The 23,653-nt window shown below is 39.9% G+C and overlaps 1 protein-coding gene across 5 annotated transcripts in view; it reads right to left on the bottom strand.

Annotated features, from left to right (window-relative positions):
- The window catches only part of mtor (mechanistic target of rapamycin kinase), a 237,425-nt gene that overhangs the window by 188,885 nt on the left and 24,887 nt on the right, over positions 1–23,653 (bottom strand). For all 5 annotated transcript variants that reach the window (XM_052039584.1, XM_052039580.1, XM_052039582.1 and 2 more), the window contains exons 5-13: positions 22,923–23,123; positions 21,645–21,779; positions 16,925–17,200; positions 13,712–13,820; positions 11,475–11,658; positions 10,587–10,715; positions 9,356–9,600; positions 7,534–7,749; positions 6,606–6,811 (exon numbers count right to left, since the gene is read on the bottom strand). In XM_052039584.1, the coding sequence (XP_051895544.1) occupies positions 6,606–6,811; positions 7,534–7,749; positions 9,356–9,600; positions 10,587–10,715; positions 11,475–11,658; positions 13,712–13,820; positions 16,925–17,200; positions 21,645–21,779; positions 22,923–23,123 (1,701 nt within the window). The remainder of the gene's footprint in view (positions 1–6,605; positions 6,812–7,533; positions 7,750–9,355; positions 9,601–10,586; positions 10,716–11,474; positions 11,659–13,711; positions 13,821–16,924; positions 17,201–21,644; positions 21,780–22,922; positions 23,124–23,653) is intronic.

Raw genomic sequence — 23,653 nt, forward strand, 5'->3', positions numbered from 1 at the left:
TGCAAAAATTAGTGGGAAGCAAGAGGATTGGGAAGCTTTTAAAAACCAACAGAAGGCAACTAAAAAAGCAACGGGGAGAAAAGATGAAATATGAAAGTAAGCTAGCTAATAATATAAAAGAGGATACCAAACGTTTTTCAGATATATAAAGAGTAAAGGAGAGGTAAGAGTGGACATCAGACTGCTGGAAAATGACACTGGAGAGCTGGGAACAAAGAAATGGCGGGTGAACTCAGTACATATTGTGTGTCAGTTTTCACTGTGGAAGACACCAGCAACATGCCAGAAATTCAAGTCAGGGGCAGGAGTGAGTGTAGTCACTATTACTAAGGAGAAGGTGCTTGGTAAGCTGAAAGGTCTGAAGGTAGATAAGTCACCTAGACCAGATGGACTACACCCCAGGGTTCTAAAAGAGGTAGCTGAAGAGATTGTGGAGGCATTAGTTGTGATCTTTCAAGAATCACTAGGGTCAGAAATGGTTCCAGAGGACTGAAAATCACAGATGTCACTCCACTCTTTAAGAAGGGAGGGAGGCAAAAGACAGGATATTATAGGCCAGTTAGCCTGACTTCAGTGGTTGGTAAGATGTTAGTCTATTATTAAGGATGAAGTTTCGGGGTACTTGGAAGCGCATGATAAAATAGGTCAAAGTTGGATTTTCAGAAGACCTTTGACAAGGTGCTGCACATGAGGCTGCTAAACAAGATAGGAGCCCATGGTATTACAGGAAAGGTACTAGCATGGATAGAAGATCGGCTGACTGGCAGAAGGCAAAGAGTGGGAATAAAGGGGGCCTTTCTGGTTGGCTGCCAGTGACTAGTGGTGTTCTGTAGGGTCAGTGTTAGGTCCACTACTTTTCACGTTCTATGTTAATGATCTGGAATGACAGAATTGATGGCTTTATGGCCAAGTTTGCAGATGATAAAGATAGGTGGAGGGGCAGGTAGTGTTGAGGAAGCAGGGAGTCTGCAGAAAGGACAGGTTGGGAGAATGGCCAAAGTGGCAGGTGGAATACAGTGTAGGGAAATGTATGGTCATGCACTTTGGTAGAAGGACAGGGAGCGAATTCAGAAATCAGAGGTGCAAAGGGACTTGGGAGTCCTAGTTAACTTGCAGGTTAAGTCAGTAGTAAAGAAGGCAAATGCAATGTTAGCATTCATTTCAAGAGGACTAGAATATAAAAGCAAGGATGTAATACTGAGGCTTTACAAGGCATTGGTCAGACCATATTTGGACTATTGAGCAGTTTTGGGCCCCATATCTAAGGAAGGATGTGCTGGCATTGGAGAGGGTCCAGAGGAGGTTTACCAGAATGATCCTGAGAATGAAAGGGTTAATGTATGAGGAGCATTTGATAGTTCTGGGCCTGTACTCACTGGAGTTTAGAAGGATGAGGGGGGATCTCATTGAAACCTACCAAATATTGAAAGGCCTGGATAGTGTGGACGTAGAATGAATGTATCCAGTAAAGGGAGAGTCTAGGACCAGAGGGCACAGGCTCAGAATAGAACATCTCTTTAGAAGAGAGATGAGGAGGAATTTCTTTAGCCAGAGGGTGGTGAATCTATGGAATTCATTGCCACAGACTGCTGTGGAAGCCAAGCATGACTCTAGGACTCTATGGCTCTCTGCATCATACACTCACGTTTACTACTTGATCTTGCTCTCTTTCATTATCCAGGGAGCTCAGCCTTTGGGTATATTTAAAGCAGAGGCACATAGGTTCTTGATTAGTAAGGGTGTCAAAGGTTATAGGGAGAAGGCAGGAGAATGGGGTTGAGAGGGAAAAATAAGTCAGCCATGATCGAATGGTGGAGCAGACTCAAAGGGCCAAATGGCTTAATTCTGTTGCTATGTCTTATGGTCTAAATGGCAAAAAAAAGGCCAAATATTTAAATTTATTTAACAATAAATTGTGGCAGGACAGACAGACAGAAGTTTAGATTGGTCAAAGAGAAATTTCGAGTCAATAACTAAAAATGCAGCAGCGGTTAAAACTCTAAATCATTTAACCAAATGGAAGCTGCAACAGGTCTGTGTGACATCTTGTTGGCAGATTTGAGTGTAGGTGGAAAAACTCTCCCATATCCTAGAATTTAAAATAGTAATAGAGTGCAGTAGGATTTTACAAAGTAATCGAGAAAGTGTTAAGTTAGAGGTGGGCCAATTTCGGAATGAAATTCAGAAGTACTTTTAACCCATAAATCTTAAAAATATTCCTCCAATATGATGCCAATAATGAGTCAGCTAAAGTTTTGCATCTGATTTTGACAAATGTTTTATTTGGCAAAGGTTCCAGAATCACAGCATCAGTGGTAACAGGGTAACCGAAACTGTATACAACACTCCAGGTGCAGCTCACCAACATCTTGTACTCCCTGACTGAAGGCCAGTGTACCAAATGCCTTCTTCACCACCCTGTCTACCTGTGACACCACTTCCAGGGTACTATGTACTTGTACTCCTTGGTCCCTCTGTTCTATAACACTCCCCAGGTCCCTACTCTTCACTGTGAAAGTCCTACCTGGTCTGATCTCCCAAAATACACCTTGCGCTTAACTAAATTAAACGCCATTTGGCATTCCTTGGCCCACTTACCTAGCTGATCAAGATCACTTTGTAATTTTTGATGACCTTCCTTTCAATCTACAATACCATCTATTTTAGTGTTACCTGTGAACTTACTAACCATGCCTTGTACATTCTCATCCAAATTATTTAGTAAATGACAAACAACAATGGGCCTGGCACCGATCCCTGTGGTACACCACTAGTCACAGACTTCTAGTCCAAAAAACAACCTTCCACCATCACCCTCTGCTTCATACCATCAAGCTAGTTATTTATCCCTTACCTTGCTCTCCCTGGAGCCCATGTGATCTAACTTTCCAGACTAGCCTTCCACGTGGGACCTTGTCAACGGCTTTGCTAAAGTCTGTACAGATAACGTCATCTGCCCTGCCCTCATCAACCCTCTTGGATACCTCTTCAAAAAATCTACAGTCCTAGAACTAGCTCCTGCAAAAATATCACTATTTATATTTAACATTAAACACTTTTTTTGCCCTTCAGTCAACTTCTTACAAATACCAATTCTGACCCTTGCTAAATAGTCTTTCATGTGGTACATCTGGCAATTCATATATTGTATGCAACATCTATCCACCCCTCACCAGCACCCCCCCCCCCCCCCCAACTAGCTCACGAAAATAAAAAAGGGATCTGCCTTGAACAAATCAATGCTAGCTCTCCTCTATTTCAGACTTCAGGTGACTATTAATTTTTTCTGTTTATCATTTCTAAAATCTTCACAACCACTGTGGTTAACCTGCCTGGACTGTAGTTGCTAGGTATGTCCCAGCAGTCCTATTTGAACAAGATGTAATAGCTGCCATTCTGCAATAGTATGGTACCTCTCCTACCAGGAGATTAGGGTCAACTTTTATGCAAGTTCTACCCACAGCCTTCTAACAAACCACAGATGCTTCCCATCTGAACTATTTACCTATTGTGAGCATAGAGAGCTTTTCTGGTACCTCATTATTACTTCCACTATCTCTTTTTGGCAGCATATTATTCCTTGATTAAAAATAGTACATACCAAATATTTAACTATGTACTCTGTATTCTTGAATAGATCATCTCTATTATTTCTCTTACTACTTACTGAAGACTTTAGGTTTACTTTTTATGTTAGCTGTCAGGCAAACTTCTTTGCTTTCTTCATCAGTCTGGCCATTGAGTACAAGAGCTGGGGCGTCACGTTACAGCTGTACAAGACGGTGAGACTGCACATGGAGAACTGTGTGCGTTTCTGGTTACCTAGCTATAGGCAGGATGTCATTAAGCTGGAAAAGGTGCAGAAAAGATTCATGTGGATGTTGTTGGGACTGGACAGCTTGAGTTATGAGGAGAGACTGGCTAGGCTGGGGTTGTTTTCCCAGGAGCGTAGGAGGCTAAGGGCGACATTATAGAGGACAAGATACAAAATCATGAGGGGCATAGGCAAGGTGGATGATCCATCCTTTTTCCAGGTAGGAGAGTCTAAAACTAGGTTTAAGGTGAGAGGAAAGAGCTAAATGCAGGAAAATAGGACTAGCTCATTTAGGCAACTTGGTCAGCATGGATGAGTTAGGCTGAAGGGCCATTTTCTGCACTGTATGATTCTAGGACTCTATGGCTCTCTGCATCATGCACTCACGTGTACTACTTGATCTTGCTCGCTTTCATTATCCGGGGAGCTCAGCCAATTTTTTCCCGTTAAACTGTACCTACACAAGCTCCTTCTAAAGGCAAACCAATGACCTATTAGTTTTGTCTGTCAAACTTTGATTTCAATTTACCTGGACCAGATTGCCTCTCATCCATTTATTTTAGATTTTTATTTCAGATTGCTATTTCCCCCATTTCATGACTAATCAAAATCTTTTGATGCTATGACCACCACTATGTTTCTCCACCCACATTTGGTCAACTTGGCCCACCTCCTTTCCCCAGAACCAGATCCAGCAGTGTCTCTCTCATCATTGGGGCAGAAACATACCAATCAAGAAAAGGTTATCTCAACTGGATGAAAAACAAAGCTGTTATTAATCCCTCACAAGAATGAATGAATAAATAATCTTCTACAATGTAGAAAATTTAACTTGAAATTGTTTGCTAATAATGTACAAACTGCTCCTTCAGATTACTGCTTATAATTAAATAGATTTCACAGGTTCTTCGTACTGAGCAGACATCTAGTAAGACTTATCATTTTCTCCCCCTTCTCCCAACACAACAAACCTCCACATCTCAAAAATCCTGTGAGGATGCTACTGTGCAGAATCAAGACTGCATCACTGAATTGCTTTCGCTAGGTTCTCCTCAAAATAAACATGAAAGCCACTCTCACACTCCACCTACTGGCAAATACACAAGTTCCTGAAAAGATATTAAAATAAGCAATAAACAGTGCAGGTAATATCCAGGTCTGCTGGTATCTAAAGAGACAAAGAATATCAGTCTACACCCAAAATATTAATCTGCCTCTTCTCCTTACAATGATCATTTCTGCTCAGTGTGGTGGCAATATAGGTGTTAATGAAGTAATACACAAGTGTGGAAGTGAAACTCAAATACGTGTAACTCATTCATTAGAGGACCAAGAAACCACAAGGGGATTTTTGCAGTTTAGGGGAAGTGGAAGGAAAGGTAGAGAATGAAAATTAACACCATTGAATGTGATGTGATACATCTTGATTTAAAAAAAAATTAACTATGCATTGAATGGAAGTCAACTCTGTGATATAGAAAAGCAGAAAGGATTTGGGAATAGTGTTCATGATACATTAAAGGCTGCACCTTAGGTTGATGGGATACAATGAAATTCCAGCCTTTATCACAGAATATACAAAAGTTAAAGGCTAAAGGGCAATGATGAAATAAATATTAAAGTGCCAGAAATACTCAAGTCAGGCAACATGCATAGGGATGGGAAAAAGCAGAGGTAATGTTGGTGAATGATCTACCAATGAAGCTGATGAAAGATTATCTCACACTCCACAGATGTTGCCTGGATTGCTGAGTATTTTCAGTTTTACTTCACAGTTCTAGCATGTAGTTTTTGCTTCAGGATAACAGTAAGCTCATGCAAGATCTTAAGATCTCAGTTAGAGGAACGAATATTGTATTGAACTGTGCAATGTAGGAAGAACTTTGAGGCTTGAAAGAGAGAAAGCAGATTCTCTAAAGTTTTACCTGCTATAAGAAAATCAAAATGAAATATACAAAAAGTGACAATGTCATTCACTGGTGACAAGTTTTTAAAAAATGGAAACTATGGAAGGATAGGGCAGAGTATTTGCAGTATTTGAGGGGTACAAAATGAGGGGTTGTTGTACAAGGTTATAGACAAGGATTACAGCAAGGACAAACTTGTTTATGCCATTTGTTGCAAGGGCATGGAGTTCACTTCTGGGTTTTGTGGTTGAGGCAGGAATTATACCAACATTCTAACAAGAGAGGTGCAGAAAGATAAAAGGGAATAAGATATAATAGAAACAAATAGGCAAAGTAACTATTTGTGGATTTATTTGCTTAAATGGAGAATAAATATCAGAGCAGCTTCACAAAAATTCTTGATACTACTTTGTATTTTTATTTTGATGTTGGAAAGCCTGCTGTGAATATTTTGGATTTTCCCACATCAGATTTCAAAGAATTACACAGAACTTGCAGCAAAGCTACACTATTCAATCCAACTGGTTTGAGCCAGTGATCGTAATCTATATGAGCATTCTCCCATTCTAATTATTTCTTTCTACAATGCTCCCTTAACCCTCTAATCCCTTCTCCCTTTCTTTTTCTGAAACCAGTTTACCCTGGCTTAATATAGTCCCCTATCCCATGCACATGGTATATACACAAATGAATGAGACTTTTTGGGGAAGATGAAAGATGAGTAAAGTGTACTTCTGTCACAGGTTTTGCTTTACAGGACATAGCATTGATATCAATGTTTACATTTAAGGAGTTATCTTTTTGGTTTGTATGTTTAGTGGCATGCAAAATACAGTTTGAAACCCATACATACTAGAAAATATAATCATTTTTAAAAACTCTACCTGTATCAGCATTTTACGAAGAAAAGGCATCACAAATGCGGGATTCATGCTGCTCAGTCTGCCAATGGTGCAGATTGCAAGCTCTCGAATTTCAAACACTTCGTCATTCAGTGCCACAAAAAGAGCTTGTAGGTTCTCAGCCTGGGCTAAATGGGCATCAAAACGTTCATCCAATGACGCTAGCACACAATACCGAATATCAGGATCTGAATAAACAAGAGGACATGCTGATTTTCTCCATAACTTTATAACATATCAAAATTAAGAACCATTGATCCAACACTAGTATGTATTCGATCATTTGCTAATCTGGTATGTATTTTGAAACAGATTCACATTTACTTTTTAAAAACAGAATATTCCATTCGTCAAAATAATAGAAGAATTTCGATTACCTATTGTTTTGGTGAGCTTTTAGAGAAAAAAATCCTCATGCAGTTTTTAACTTTCTATTTTATAACAGATATTAAGTAGCTATAGAAGAATATAAACATAGACAAATTTGCAAAACTATTTCAATTTGAACTGTGACAAAATACTATGCTGCAGGTTCAAAAGTGACCGAAGACAAGCTTCAGTCAGAGGCTTCTTCCTACTGGGTGAAATGGGATTCCAGACATTTAAGTGATATGAATATAAGATGAGAAAAAAAGTGTAGTTTTTAGTCCAGCACTATTTAATACAAATGCATATTTTACCAATTATGCTTTATTAGTTTGGCCAAAGCATTAGATTCACTTTATAAATTACCCACAGCAATTGTAATCACACTATCATCACTAATGAAGTCCTCAGCCTTCATCAATTTAAGCTTTCAAAAATCTAAGGAATTATGGTTAAATTTCTCAAGCTGAAGTGTGTTCAACAATTTTTCCACTCAGTAAACCACACGGTCTTACCCCTATTATGTAAGATTCAGAAGCATTACCTGGATCTGTAATTCCTACAACGAGGAGTTTACTAAGCACATCTGCCACGACCTGAACAGCTGTCTGACTGACAACATGGCCATGCCCACTGATAAGATGGACCGATGGAGTCAGCAGTCGTGAACAAGTTCTGGCTGCTTCCATTCGAATCTCTTTGTGCTCACTGTTAAGGAAATGGTCTGCACAGTGTCTGACAAACTGAGTAAGAGAGTGACCTGTATTAACATAAAACAAAAATGATTCCATGTTTAGGAGCATAAGCTGTATGTTAACATGCAATAATATTTGGAAGTTCGCCTTTTGTTATATAAAATAAAAACCCAAAATACAATATGGGGGTCAGAAGCTGTATAGATAAACAACTTTAAAAATGATCCAAGTGCACATGGACTACATTAAGGAGATCTTAGTTTTTAGTTTATATTTCTAGAACGTCCTCATGCAGTTTAGATTTGCTTTTGAAATCATGTTCTATTTTACAACAGATGTCAAAAAATGTTAAAAATAATAAATACAGGCAAGTCCACAAAACTATTTTAAGTTGAACTGTGACACAATATTGTGTCCTGCTCTAATCTGGATCAATGGTCCCACCAGAGTTATTAGGATAATACTTTTAAAAATAATTGCCCCAAGATATAATTATCCAAAAACAAATGGCAAGCCAGAGGAGGAGATATTAAATGTGGTGAATGAAACTAATTTAAACTGAAAAGACACCTGCTCTTATATCCCCTGCCTTCTCAAAATCCAGAGTCCCAAGTAGCCCTTTCAGGTGAAAAGCTACGTTACTAGCTTGTCATTCAACTTAGTATACAAAACCATCCCTTCTACAACGTACAAACCAAACAGTGAATGGGTAATTCCTCAGTATAATCTGTGTGGGGTCCTGAGCTTCCAATCACTTGTCATTTTAATTTTCTGACCTTTGACTCTATTACCTCTTCATCCTCAACCACAAACACCAAAATCGACTGGAAACTCTTTGGATTAATTAGTTTGCAAACATTTGCTACTCAATGTAAACAATTTCAGATTGTAACCACTGCTCCAATTGTCTGGACAGCAGAGAATGACCCTGATGATGTCTACTCCTCCTTTGGACCAACCTTCTGCTTCTTTTCTTGGCTAGTTACCATCTTCTCTTGCTTTGCACTCTTCTCTCGCCATTTAAACAATCCTCTCTGTTATGTCATTTCAGGGAGGTGCCTCAGCATTTCACCACCTGCATCTGAATTGTACTTCACCAGGGTGCAAAGGTTAACAAGGTTGGCTCTCTGCACTTGGCCCATGCAAATCCAAGCAGGGAATGCAATGGCATTTCAGGAGGGGCAGAGTCAGCCCAACCCAGCCCTTAAAGTTTTATAGCACAGAAAGAGTCATTGACCAGCTTAAAAAAAAGGAACCATCAAGGTTGATCTCACTTCCCAGCTCTTGAACCACAGCATTGAAGTTCATACTCTTCAAGTTGCTCATACAGAAATCTTTCAGATGTGGTGAGAAAAGGAACCATCAAGGTTGATCTCACTTCCCAGCTCTTGAACCACAGCATTGAAGTTCATACTCTTCAAGTTGCTCATACAGAAATCTTTCAAATGTGGTGAGTGTTTCTGCCTCCTGCATCTTTCCACCCCCACTACTTGTTTCGTCTAACTTTTTCCTGTTCGGGTGCAAGGCCATTGACCTGAAATGTTACTCCACTTCTCCTCTCCATATGCTGCCAGAACTGCTGAATATTTTCAGTTTTATTGCTTTAAAATGCAATCCGCATACTCTAATCTACATTTTCCATGACTTCCTAAACTGAGGACCACGTCTTACCCTCAAATTCAAAGTTGCCCAAGGTACGAAGCGCAAGGGTAATGCACCCAACATCACTTGCTTCAGGGATATTCGTCAAGCTGGGGGAAGCAAGCTGTTGGGCTAAACTCCTGGGCATGCCTGGATGTCGAAGCGGTTTATGCATCAGCACCAGTGACAACATCTTCAGTAAGCCATCCTGAATATCCTTCTTCAGTTGTGGGATTTGTCGACTTAGATCGTGCAGCACAGCTGTCAAAGCAGGACTTTAAAAGAAGGAACAATGAAATTATTGAAATGAGTTTCAACACTGCAAATGAATAAATGAATGCTGCCAAAGGCCAAATAAAGATGGAAAATGCTGGAAGCAATATGATGAACAGCCATCGAGCTGAAAGGTTAACTCCATTTCTCATTGCACAGATGCTGCCTGACCTACTGAGTGTTTCCGGCATTTGATGTTTTTATATCAAATTTCCAGTGTATGCATGTTTTTGATTTTCAGTTTTAAAGGTCAACACAGCTCTAGGCACATAGCCAATTTATATATTACAAGCTATACAGTGTCTGACTCCTTGAGTATTAGAATTGTTTCCTTCCTTTAAGATGATCATTACAAAATCACCTGCTAAAAACCTGTCAAATATTGTCATTGGATTGACACCCCCACATTTAGACTGGCCTAAAGACTAAATGCACATTTTTAATCTCCGAAAGGTGCTGAGTGTCAGATGCAGGCAAGGCATTCTAATCACCTTAAATACATTAAACAGGTTTTGTTTGGATCTCCAACAGTCCAGAGACTTCAAATGTAAAATTTGCAGTCAAATGGTGAAAAGAAATTCACAAGATGCAAATATAAAATCTCCCATCCATACTGGATGAGAATCTGTTTTATATTAATTTTGCTGGACTGGATTCAAAACAATATTTATGGTGATCATTAGTGAGCACTTTGTTAAATTTATCAGAACATGAAAGTCCAGATCTTAAACTGTCCCATTCTAGAAAACAAATGACCCTGTACAAGAACATGAATAAAGTCAGGGACAAGCAAATGAGATTTAACTAATTAGCCCTATATTACAGCATGAAATTGCACGTTAAGTGATTAAGCTTTTACTTTATTATTGCTGGCACTTTCAATACCACCACCTGGCATTGAAAAAAAACTTGAAAATGCCAAACTTGAATCAGTCTAAATTAAAAGCATCCAACAAAATAAATAATTACAGTTCAAAAGGTTCAATACCTGAGTCCAACAGCAAGCATCTGCTCTAGTAGTTCCTTAATATCTTGCTGGATAACTGGTCCAATGGCTCGAGCTATCATACAGATACAAGTAAACACAGTTGCATCCACTTGAACAGCTTTTTGCCTCCTAGAAAACACGAGAACAAAGGAAGCTAAATACATGTTACTTTAAATTGTTTTATAACCACATTGTTTTTAAGCCAACTTAATTAAATACATGACTGTAGACAAAAGGCTGGCCATTCATGGGTCCAATCCTGACCTCTGGATTTCAACAATCTCTAATACATCTCTAAGTCTCTTTATATTTTCCATTTACACTTTAAACTTTCAATATATTCAATATCAAGAAAAAAAACTGTCTATAAAATGTTGCTATTGACCAATGCAAAAGGGGAGAGAGAAAAGACTCAAGTTTCCATGAAGAAATGCAATTTCTCTATTAATTCCTCTGGCCCATAACCACTCAAAGCGGAGCAAGAGCATTTGGGATGGCATGGAGAACTTTGAGGCATTTATTGGGAGTACAGAGGCCCTGTGTAAGCATTGGAAGCACAATCCAGCTCACAAATGACCCACCCGCCTTTCCCATCGGTTGCTGCCTGCCATGCCTGTGGAAGTGTCTGCAGTTGTCACATTGACTTCATTAGCCAACCTCAGACTAAACTGGAATGCAAGCAAGTCAATTGCGATCCCAAGGGACTGCCTAAAAATAAGAACGTTGAAAGGAACATTCGCAGATGCGTTGCTCAAACTTGGAACGGAGACCACATGTGAGCCTAGTGACAGTTTCTATTTACTTCGCAACCAGATAACAAATATATAATGCTTAACTGAAAAATATAAGTAGAATATTTAACAGGTTATTAATTTGTCCTGCTATTACTTGTGTGCAAAATCCTTTGGTGGGAGGGCCCCTTTTAAAATTTCCAGGATTCTCTGCAAATATGGATTAATTTCCACTCTTACGGCCACCACCAGCAGACCCAGGGCTTGGAACGCAGCAGCACGCTCTTTTTCTTTCTTAAGACAGCCCAGTAGATGGTGTACGGAGTCATATAGATGCTGTTCTGTAAAATTAAGAACATACGTTTGTCAGCAGTATATATGTAAACAGCACCATGTGGAATAAAAAAAGTCTTGCATTTGGGATCTTGGGGTCCAAGTCTATAACGCCCCTGAAAGTGGCAACGCAAGTAGATAGTGTGGTTAAAAAAAAAGGCATATGGCATGCTTGCCTTCATTGCTGGGGGCACTGGGTATAAGAGTCAGGAAGTCATGAGGCAGTTGAATAAAACTTTGGTCAGGCAGCACTTGGGAGCATTGCACATAGTTCTGGTCACCCCATTGCAGGAAGCATATGGAGGCTTTGAAGAAGGCTCAGAAGAGGCTTAACAGGATGTTGCCAGGATTAGAGGGTATTAGCTACAAGGAAAGGTTGGACAAACTTGCACTGTTTTCTCTGGAGTGTCAGAGGCTGGGGGAAGACCTGATAGAAGGCATAGATAGGGTAGACAGCCAGAATCTTTTTCCCAGGGTAGAAATGTTGAGTACTAGAGAACATAGCTTTAAGATAAGATCTTTATTAGTCACATGTACATCGAAACACACAGTGAAATACATCTTTTGCGTATTCTGGGGGCAGCCCGCAAGTGTCGCCACGCTTCCGGAGCCAACATAGCATGCCCACAACCTCCTAACCCGTACATCTTTGGAATGTGGGAGGAGACCCACGCAGACACGGGGAGAATGTACAAACTCCTTACAGACAGTGGCCGGAATTAAACCTGGGTCTCTGGCGCAGTAAAGCATTACGCTAGAGGGGAAAAGTTTAAAGGGGATGCACGGGGCAACTATTTTTTTAAATATAAACACAAAGAGTAGTAGGTGCCTGGAACGCTTTGCAGGGTGGTAGTGGAAACACATACAATAGTGGCATTCAAGAGGCTTTTAAGATGGGCATGTGGAAAATATACAGGGCATGGAGGGATACGAATCATGTGCAGGCAGAAGGGATTAGTTTAATTTAGCAACATGCTCGGACATCGTGGGCCGGAGGGCCTGTTCCTGTGCTGTATTGTTCTATGTTCTCTGTAAAACAAAACAATTGTTTTAATAAACAATTATGTTTAAAATTTTAATAAATTAATATTTTTTTGAAAGATATACTCCCCCTCTCCTTTTGAGTTCCATCAACCATTGCCAAGTCGAGGATGCAGGTGATCAACTCTTCCACATCAGTCACCAAGAAATACAGAAAAATTGCTCAAATCAAACTGCTCTCCAATTTGTAATTCTTCCCCTTCTATGGTATACACTTCCCCAACTTAACAGATGGGAACCACTTGCTCTGGATATCACACTTTCTAGCTTCAGTGATGCACATTCCTAAAATTATGCAGCATAGGAGTCCATTCAGTCTACTTGTGCTTGTACAGGCTTTCTGAAAGACTTCCTAATTGGTCTCATTTCCCTGCTCTTCTCTTATTGCCTTTCAATTGGGTCCATTTTAATCAGTGAATCAATTCCCTTTTGAAAGTAGCAACTGGTTCTGCTTCCACCACCCTTTCAGACAAAGCATTCCAAAATAGAGAAAAAACACTTCTCATTTTCCTTATGACTTCTTTTGCAAATTACTTTAAATCCACATTCTCTTGGCTTTCTCAACAGTGAAAACAGATTTCTGCATCTATTAAAACCCTTTCAATTTTGGAATACCCCAACAGATATTTTTAACAGTGACCAAGGAATCTTTTCAAAATTAATTCCTAATCAATTATTTTACACAGCTTTATGACCTCAAGAATTATGGTATAAAATGGAGACAAAAATACCAGGAATAAAATTCCATTTCCAATCCTAACTGATTATACTGACAATAACAAAAATAAGCACTTTGAATTTTCACAACATCTACATAAATAACAAATGTAAGTGTGCTGAAGCAAGAGAGAATTAAAAAGGTAACAAATGCATCAATATTGGTTACCCTATCCTTTTCTTTCAGGTACCAACATTTCCATTTTCACTAATACCATATACAGATTATCTCTGCCCAACATAGCATGCAAAATATTGTAGAATAGTAAAAGTTACCTGAAGATATCACACCTTTTGACTCACCTGTAAATAAGTGGGGCTGAAAAGCAGCAAGGCGAGGAATCAAATTTAAGATTGCCATTTGAATCAGTGGATTTTTGCTGCTTCGATATTTCAGCACCCAACGAGTCACCTATACAAAGATCATGAAATGTAAATTTAGACCTGGATTTCAACACCACATCTTACGTAGCTATTGGCTTAAGCGAAATCAAGACAAGATACAGAATCTAACAGACATTATAGGGAAAAAAAAACACTTTCTCTTGGTCTAGAGTCAACCTTCAAATTTTAGGACGGAAAAGGGGTTGTGTATAGGTGTGTGCCTTCAAGATCTGAGGGAAGCTCACTAGAGTGGTCAAGCATTGAAAAAAAATCAAACAAAGCCAATGTGGGCAGGGTGGAGGGGGGCAGCGTGGATGGGTTCTACAGAAGAAAAAAATTAAAGTTAAGTTGCTAGCCTACTCAGTGTAAAGCTTGTCCCATCTTAACATATAATATTAACAAATGCATAATGATAGAAAGACCATTAATGGTAATACCAGCAATACTTCAAGTTAAACTTGAGAGAATTGTTCTGTAAAATCAAAACATTACATATTACAGTGTACAAATGTCTTCTAACATCAAATAGTTCTAGCATGCTTTAGACCACTAGGTGTGGTTGTTACGTGTATCCTGAGACCAAACATTGATGTTGTAGCATTTAACCTCACTTGAATTGCCCTTAGAAGGGTTAAAATCAAAGCATAAAATAAGCCATACAGCCCATTTTGTTTTTGAATGAAAAATATAGTTAAGGCCATTATTTTCCAATTATCCTTAAGAACAAAAAATTAAAATCCAGAATAATTAGAATATGACCTATTTAGCCACCATAAACCAGTGACTATGATCAGACGGACCAGCACCCCCCTAGACGGAGACCTTACTATTTTCCAGAAATCAAAATTTTCAAAAATTAATCCCCAATACATTGATTAAAACCCAAGCAATACAGTTGCATAATCACATTAAACCGGTGATCCTTCCTATTTTGGATCTCACATTTAGGTTTAAAACTCTTTACAGATGCACAGCAAAAGAACAAGCAAAAATTTCTTGAAAACATATCCTATGATTACAGATCCCCGCTATTCCCAAAGCATCCAAAGACCTCAACTTTTGAACCAGAGACACGAGTTGAATAATCAATTTTCCTAATCAGTAATGACAACTAGGGAAGCATCAGATTGAAATTTAAAACAAGCGCATCCGGTCCACTAAAATTTAAATACTGCAAACGCTCAGCATTAAAAAGCATAAACTGCTACTAAAACTTTTCCAATTTCACACATTAAAATTATTTCACATTCCTTGTTCCAGAATTTTGTTTTTATTTTGGGATTTCCATGGAGTTCTTGGGGGGGGGGGGGGGGGGGGGGGGAGGTGGAGGTGTATCCTTACCCAATTGGGGTATACAGGACTCCCGACCTACTGATGTGATTGGTGTAAGCTAAGCCAAGCCGTATAATGCACGCACTCAGTTGAAGGGGCAATTAAGGACGAACAATAAAGACCACCCTTGCCAGTAATGTCCATATCACATGACTGGATAAAAACAATTTGTATTTTATGAAACTATTTCTTTCAACTTTTTATTTTCTACAATCTTTACAGTCTTTATTAACTGTTATCTAGAAGTCTTACTAATCTCAAAGAAAATTGTTTCAAGTTCTTCACTGAACACCATTATACAATACTTCTGAATTTTCTATCCCATTATCACAACCTTTCACCATGCTCCAACTTTGATATAGATAACAAAACTGCTGTTTTACAATACTGTAAACATATGAATTGGGAGCTGGAGTAGGTCACTTGGCCCATCGAATCTGCATTGTTATTCAGTAAGATCATGGTTGATCTTACCGTAAGTTTAAGTCTACATTCCTGTCTACCATGGTAACCTTTTACCCCTTTGTTAATCTATCTACCTCTGCTCTGAAAATATTCAAAGACTTTGCTTCCACACACAAGAGTTGCAAAGGATACGACTTGCAGAAAAAAAACACCTCATCTGTATTAAGTGGGTGACCCCTTATTTTTAATTACATGACATATCCCATACCCAATCCCAAGATCACCCATCACTTAATTCTGTTCGTCTATGTATGTTTTTTCCCCAATATTTATAGATATGTAATTTACACAAATTGAAAAAACAATTATTTTAAAAACAAAACTCAAGTGCCTTAACTTTTGAAAAGTAACTAATAGTTACACTTGACAGAAAAAAAATTAGATTAAATTTTATGACCTGGATGGTGGCGGAAACAGACTGAACAGTGACTTTCAAAACAAAACTGAGTAAATAGAATATTGAACAAGAACAGGCTCTTCAGCACATGATACATTTGTGCCAAACACGATGCCAAATTAAACTAATTTCTCCTGCCTGCATATGATCCACATCCCTCCATCCCTGCACATTCACGTGTCTAACTATAGGCCTCTTAAACACCACGATCATATCTGCTTTCACCACTAGCCATGGCAGCCTGTTCCGTGCACCCACCACTCTTTTTTAAAAAAAATCTTGCCCCGTACATTTCCTTTAAACTTTCCCTCTCTGACCATAAATGCATGTCCTCTTTGACATTTCTACCCTGGGGAAAAGATTTTGACCGTCTACCCTATCTATGCCTCTCACAATTTTATAAACTTCTATCAGGTGCCCCTCAGTCTCCAACACTCCAGAAAAAAAAGTTTGTCCAACCTCTTTATAGCTCATATGCTCTAATCCAGGCAGCATCCTACTAAGCCTCTTTAATCTTTAGTATGCTATCCGAAGCCTCCACATCCTTTCTCTAATGAGGCGACCACAATATTCCTATGTGGTCTAACATGCGACATGACTCCTTTTGCAGGAACTTAGGGAATCCACAAAAGAGTGGTGTTAATTGGTTAAATTTCTCATAGAGTTGGCACAAGTAAAATGGGATAAATGCCCTCCATAAGTCTCTGTATTCTATAATTATGAACACTATAAGCTACTTGGCAGAGAAATTTCTACCTTCAACCAAAAGACTACTGGGTGAAACCAGAAGTGCTGTAAAGAGTGTAAAATCACTGTCTCTATAATTTGGCAAGGGACTATAACATACCTCATTTCTTCCAGTGAGGAGTCTATTCCACTGAGACTGTATTCACATAACATACAACGCCAATAAAACAGAACAAAAAGTTAACAATTACCTGTTCAAATCGCCCTTCCATATGCTCGCGACAGTATCTACTTTCCACCAAAGTTGGCTTGGCTGGAGCAGGAGTGGTTCCAAATACTGAAATGCTCTGGGGTGTATTATACCCAAGAAGCCCAAGAAGTGCATTTGATTGTTGAGGCTGTGCAGACTGAAAACTTGTGAAGGATGTAATATGTCTGGGTTTTGCTCCAAATCCCATCAGCTCTTTGCAGTATTTATCATGTACTAATTGTTGCTGAGTGATATCCTCCATCTCTTCACGCAAGCGCTTTATTAAAAGAAATAAAAATCAACAAACAATTATAGATTAAAGCAGCAAGAAGCAAAATTTCTTTCAACATCAATAGGTACACAACCTCTTTTTAGTTCAAACTTGCCCACCCTCTGCCAGTATAAAAGAAATCATTTCAACCTCTTACTTGTGAAAATATATTTAAATACTTCATATATAGTAAAGTGTTTTTATTTATTTTCATCTAAATGAATTCAGATTGTATTCAGACTGCATTCAGATTGAAGGGCTGTGACTACTGGTGTCCCACAAGGATTGGTTCTGGGATCTCTGCTTTTCATCATTTTTATTGATGACTTGGATGAGGGGGTGGAAGGGTGGGTTGGCCAGTTTGCAGACGACAAAGGTTGGTGGTGTTGTGGATAGTGTGGAGGATTGTCGAAGTTTGCAGAGGGACATTGATAGGATGCAGAGCTGGGCTGAGAAGTGGCAGATGATGGAGTTCAATCCGGAGAAGTGTGAGGTGGTACACTTTGGAAGGACAAACTCCAAGGCGGAATACAAAGTTAATGGCAGGGTTCTGGGTAGTGTGGAGGAGCAGAGGGATCTGGGGGTTCATATCCACAGATCCCTGAAAATCGCCTCACAGGTGATAGGGTAGTTAAGAAAGCATATGGGATATTAGCATTCATAAGTTGTGGGATTGAGTTTAGGAGCTGCAAGATAATGATGCAGCTCTACAAAACTCTGGTTAGACCACACTTAGTACTGTGTCCAGTTCTGGTCGCCTCATTATAAGAAGGATGTGGAAGTGTTGGAAAGGGTGCAGAAGAGATTTACCAGGATGCTGCCTGGTTTGGAGAGTATGCATTATGAGGAGAGACTAAGGGAGCTAGGGCTTTACTCTTTGCAGAGAAGGAGGATGAGGGGAGACATGAAAGAGGTGTACAAAATATTAAGAGGAACAGATAGAGTAGACAGCCAGAGCCTCTTTCCCAGGGCACCAATGCTCAATACAAGAGGGCATGGCTTTAAAGTAATGGGTGGGAAGTTCAAAGGAGATATCAGAGAAAGGTTTTTTAACCAGAGAGTGGTTGGGGCATGGAATGCGCTGCCTGGGGTGGTGGTGGAGGCAGGTACATTGGTCAAATTCAAGAGATTGCTAGATAAGCACATGGAGGAATTTAAAATAGAGGGATATGGGGGAGGTAGAGGTTAGATAGTCTTAGGCGAGGTTTAAAGGTCGGCACAACATTGTGGGCTGAAGGGCCTGTATTGTGCTGTACTGTTATATGATTCTATGATTCTAATTATTTGGAGAGTTAAAGACATTGTACTCCACAGGAAAGTACGTTCACTTAGCCTCAGATCCTTCTGATATGCATTTAATAATGGAGGCTGAAATTTTATTACTAAAGAGATATGTAATATTTATTGTCTGTACTTCACTTGGATGGGCAGGTGGGGGATGACTGGAGATCAGAGTTACCAAAATTGAAAAGGATCCTGTGATTAGGCCCAAAGTATCCCAAAAGTCAGCTCCTCCTCACTCACAAGAAATGCTGAGATGAACTCATCAGGTCAAGCCCACAGTTGCTGCCTATAATTGATTTCATAACTCATGGAAACTCACATATGGCATTTAATTTCAGATAAAGCTTCCAGCTGCACAAGAGCCAGATTTAAATAGGTTAATTATGTGCCCCCTCTCTCCATAACTGGACCCTGTAACGTTACTACTGTAACAAAAATGGTAGGAACACTGTAGGCTGAATTTACATCTGTTTTACTCTTTAAACCCTTCACTATTCTCTTGTCCATCTTACGGAGTGGCTAGAATTTTAACACTACAATCAGCATGTTGAAATTTCAATTATGAGCTAATTAACACACAGAGGATTAATCTGAATGACAGCTTGTGAAACTCACTGCATGGCCAGGTCACATTTCTTTAGGAACTCTGTGTTAGCTGGAACATAGATAGGGACAGAGTAGCTCCATTATGAACACATCCAGACATATACAAGATTAGTTATTGCCTCAACACTGGCCCTTATCTAGAATATTATAAAAACAGGTACTATAAAGATACAGTATGAAGATCAAAAATAAAGCAAGGACATGACCAGAAGTATACTGGTACATATTTATTAGTGAATCAATCACGATTGAAGTGAAATAATTACACGCACAAGAGACTGTAGATGCTGGAATCTGGAGCAACAAACAAGTTACTGGAGGAACTCAGCAGGTCGAGTACTATCTGTGGAGAGGGGAAGGGAATTGTCGATGTTTTGGGTCCAAACTCTGCATCAGACTGAGAGTCGAGAGGCAAGACGGCCAGTGTAAAGAGGGGAGGGGGAATGGTGAAACAGAACCTGAGGTGACTGGTGGACTGAGGAGGGGTGAAAGATGACAGGCAGATTGCACCGGGTAGAGGAGGGGAGTGGGAGTGGAGCTGGGAGACAGAGGTAGGTGAATGATAGATGGAGGCAGACAGAGAGATAAAAAAAAAGAGGCAGATGGAATGAGTTGGGGATGGGGAAGAGTGTGAAGGTTGGAGACAGCTGCTAGGAGGAGGCAAGCAGGAACAGAGGATTACCAGTCATGGAATCCTGGGTGAGAATGGGAACATTAGGGGAGAGGTGAATGGCAGAGGGAACCGGAACCAAATTGGAGGGGGTGGGGGGGAGGGTGGAGAGAATCTGTGGGTGAACTTTGTGTGTAGTTGGTGGATGAAACCAGGAAAAGTAGGGGGGTTTTGAGGGAAACTGGACATAAATGGGAGGACCAGAGAAGAATCGGCAGGGGGGTGGAAAGGGGGATTAAACCCACCAGAGGGAAGGGTTACCCTAAACTGGAAGTGTTCATGCCATTGGGTTGTAGACTACCCAGGTGTAATATGAGGTGTTGTTCCTCCAGTTTGCATTGGGCCTCACCCTGGCGGTGGAGAAGGCCGAGGATGGACAGGTCAGTGTAGGAATAGGAAGGGGAATTGAAATGGCTTGCGGCTGGGAGCTCAGGATGGCCATTGTGGACCGAGGGTAGGTGCTCTGCAAAACGGTCGCCCAGTCTGCACTTGGTTTCGCTGATGTAGAGGGGATGAAATAATTAGATTGGCAACGATCGGGAGCCCTTACCAACCCCAGAAGAGAGGTTTTAAGCTGCTGAGCCAAGGCCAAGATGGGCTGATAAAGCTTCTCAAGGTAGACTCGATGCTTGTGTTGGCTTGACACCATGATCAGCTTGAAAATACCATAAAGAAAACTACTTCTGTGAATTGCCAAGTCTGAGCTGCTCATTATCTTACTCATCTCAAGGGCCATTTGTCTATCTTATGCAATTATATTCTGCTATTTGCAATAGGTTTTTACCTCTTTGCAAGTCTGTAAAATGCACTATTCCATACCATTGGCTGCGTAATATGTATCAAGAAACAGAGAGGGGAATGAGAGGAGAAGCAAAATAGAAGTTCTTCGAAAAGAAACATCTTAAGTGAGCTAAAGCAGTTCCCAATTATTTATATCTGCTTAGGTAAAGGATCAGCAATGACCTTTATGAATATCAGAGATGTGAGCAGCAAAATGGCCTTTGCTCCCTTTTCTTAATCCCCCTGAGCCAAAAAGTGCATTGTATTTTTTAAACATAAAGTGAAAATTGCTATTGAAATCGTGAGATAAAAATCATTGCCACCAGCTGGTATTTAATAACTGTCATCGTTATTGCTCCCAATTCAATTTCAAATGCCCAGCAGCACCAGAGTATGGCAAGCATTATCAATGTGTCATACAAGCAATGTTATGACTATTCCCTAGCCATTCCGTTTTCCCTCTTCTACCTTCTGGGAGGAGATATAGATTGAAAGTCCAGTTGACTACATTTAAGAAAAGCTTCTTCCCCAATGCTATAAGACTCATGAACCAATCACCTCTTTCACCTCCCCTTCCCGGACGTGCTGCCACATTCTCAGACTCTTAATTCTACCGCTCTCGGTTATTCCATTATCATCATTATAGCATTTCTTTTTAGACTACTTCAGATTGCACTGCTATCTTTGCACCATTCTTTTGTTTTGCGCTCATCTCTGCTTACTGCTGTATTTATTATTACCATGTACACTGTTTACTCTGCAAACTTCACAGAAGCAAAGAACTTCATAGCACCCAGGTGTACATGACAACAAACTAATCTGATCCAATATTTTTGATTTTGCCAAAATATGTAGTTAGGACTTGAAGACCTGAATGCAAACACTCACTTCCTGGAGTGTAAAAGGTAACAGTGGTTCAACCTATAGGAAAAAAAATCATACGAAGCACTACGCACACATAAACATTTCAGAGTAAATATCCTCTACGTAGACAAATTTCTAGCAGTAGAGCCTGTATTAAATCATAAATGTAACTAGTATGTCAGCGCCACATAATGGATATACTTGTGGGTTATTGCAATACCTGGTATAAATAAATCCTGAACCTACCTCTCCCTCCATACTGCTTATACGAATCAGTTCATTGAGAATAAGCAAAGCACCATGTATACGATCATCACGATTCAAGCCTTTTTCTTTAGCCAGGGCCTCGTCAAATCCCTTCTCAGCCTCCTCAAAGGTTTGCTGGATATGAAACATCAAAACGTTTTGTTTTAATCAAAGAGGCTCTAAATTTAATAAAAGGAGCGACATTGATAGAATAAGAGTGACTATCCACTTTATGGTCACATAAATTACTATCATTCTACTTTAGATCTGAGCAAAATTGATAGATCACTATCGTCAAAAAGCACAGTACTAACTGATGCTGGAATGCTGACCCTACACAGTCCCAAAGCATGCATTCATAAAATGGAAGCAATTTAATAAAGATTTCTAAAACTGACTTTCAAATGCTAGAAGAGGATTTCACATGGATATTGAATAAGAAGCAGGCTCCTCTGTTGTTATGAGAAAGGTTCTTTTGGTATCTTAAAGATAAAAGGTACCTGGACACAGTCTTTGTGCTTTAAAAGGAGGATTTTATTCACAAAGACCGACGCAGGAACAGAATGTGAAGGAACAAATGCCCCCTCGCACTAGGGTGACCGCGAAACGTGGGGGGAAATCGCAACGGGGTGAAGTGCACACACTCTCACACACACACACGCAACGAACTAGCACAAACTATCAGGGAACGAACAAATACGTTGTCTGGACCCCCTGAATCAGGACAAACAATGGCTCTACGCTACTGGGAATCTACTCAGGACGCTCCTAGACCCCTGTGGGAGTGCACCCTCTCACCTGTGGTCTCGACCCCAACAGCAATCGGAAAAAGAGGAAGAGAGCCCACATGCACCATCTTTTATAGGGCCATAGCAGAGCGGAGCCCGCTCAGGTGAAACGAGCCAGTGATTCGGGGTCAAGAACAAAGGTGGGTTATGAGCCAGTCCTCAGGTGTACTCTTAATGGGTGGGGCGGAGCCAGACCCCTGATTGACAGTGGTATAGCTTCCGACCTGATAGGCAATGCTATCATCCGACCATGGAGGTCAGTAGTGTTGTCACCCCTGGCCTTTCATACTACATCTGTCCCTCACCCAGAATTAGGGGTCAACTTTAGTATCCTTAACACACAGTGACAGAAGTTAGCCAACATAGCTTAATGCAATCACCAAGGTTACTGCCTTCTTGGTTTACAAGTTTTATCTACTCACTGAAAAAACTTACTGAGCCCTCAACAATCAGTTGCAATGAAGAAAGATTCTTTAACCTTACCACTTACCTTGTACCACTGGGGCCTTTGCATTTCTTTGGTCTCCCTTTGAGTGGTGAGAATCAGACAAGCCCGTAAGGCAGCAACAGCACCTTCTCTTATGGCCTGTTTGGAGTCCCAGACTGCAAAGAATATATTATCAAAGAAAGCCTGCACTTGCTGGAAGAAAAAAGTAGGTGCGCTGACTGCCAATTCCCGCAAGACCAGAACCTATAATAAAAAAAATGTAGAGATTCTCAGTTGCTTTTACAAAGCTTAAATGTGCAAACTGTGCAATGGATAATTGGTATGCTCCTTCTTTTACAAGAATATATAGGTGAGCATGTTAGCTTTAGACCAAAGTATTTTTCCCCCCCCCAAGACAAATAGTGTTATATTAATTTATTGGGCACTTCACACAAAATAAGTCTCATTTCTTTGCACAAAGAATGAAAAGACTATGAAGAAAAATCACGGTACAGCCTAGAAACAGCTGAAGAATATTTGTCACATTTATATAATATTGTAAACAGGAACATGTTACCTGAGGAAATAAATGATTCAGCGGTAACATCCTTCTTAACCTCAAATTTATGCATCTTTGAATTTAACCCCAGGAAGCAGACAAAATGCACGCATTACTGCCATAAGCCCATACAATTCTATCATCTCTTTTAGATCATTCCTAATTCCAATTATCAATAAGATGCACTAACCACAGCTCTTTGTATTTACACAAAACGCTGTAGGAACTCAGTAGG

Source organism: Pristis pectinata, chromosome 26 (assembly GCF_009764475.1).
Source record: "Pristis pectinata isolate sPriPec2 chromosome 26, sPriPec2.1.pri, whole genome shotgun sequence".
NCBI classification, from domain to species: Eukaryota; Metazoa; Chordata; class Chondrichthyes; order Rhinopristiformes; family Pristidae; genus Pristis; species Pristis pectinata.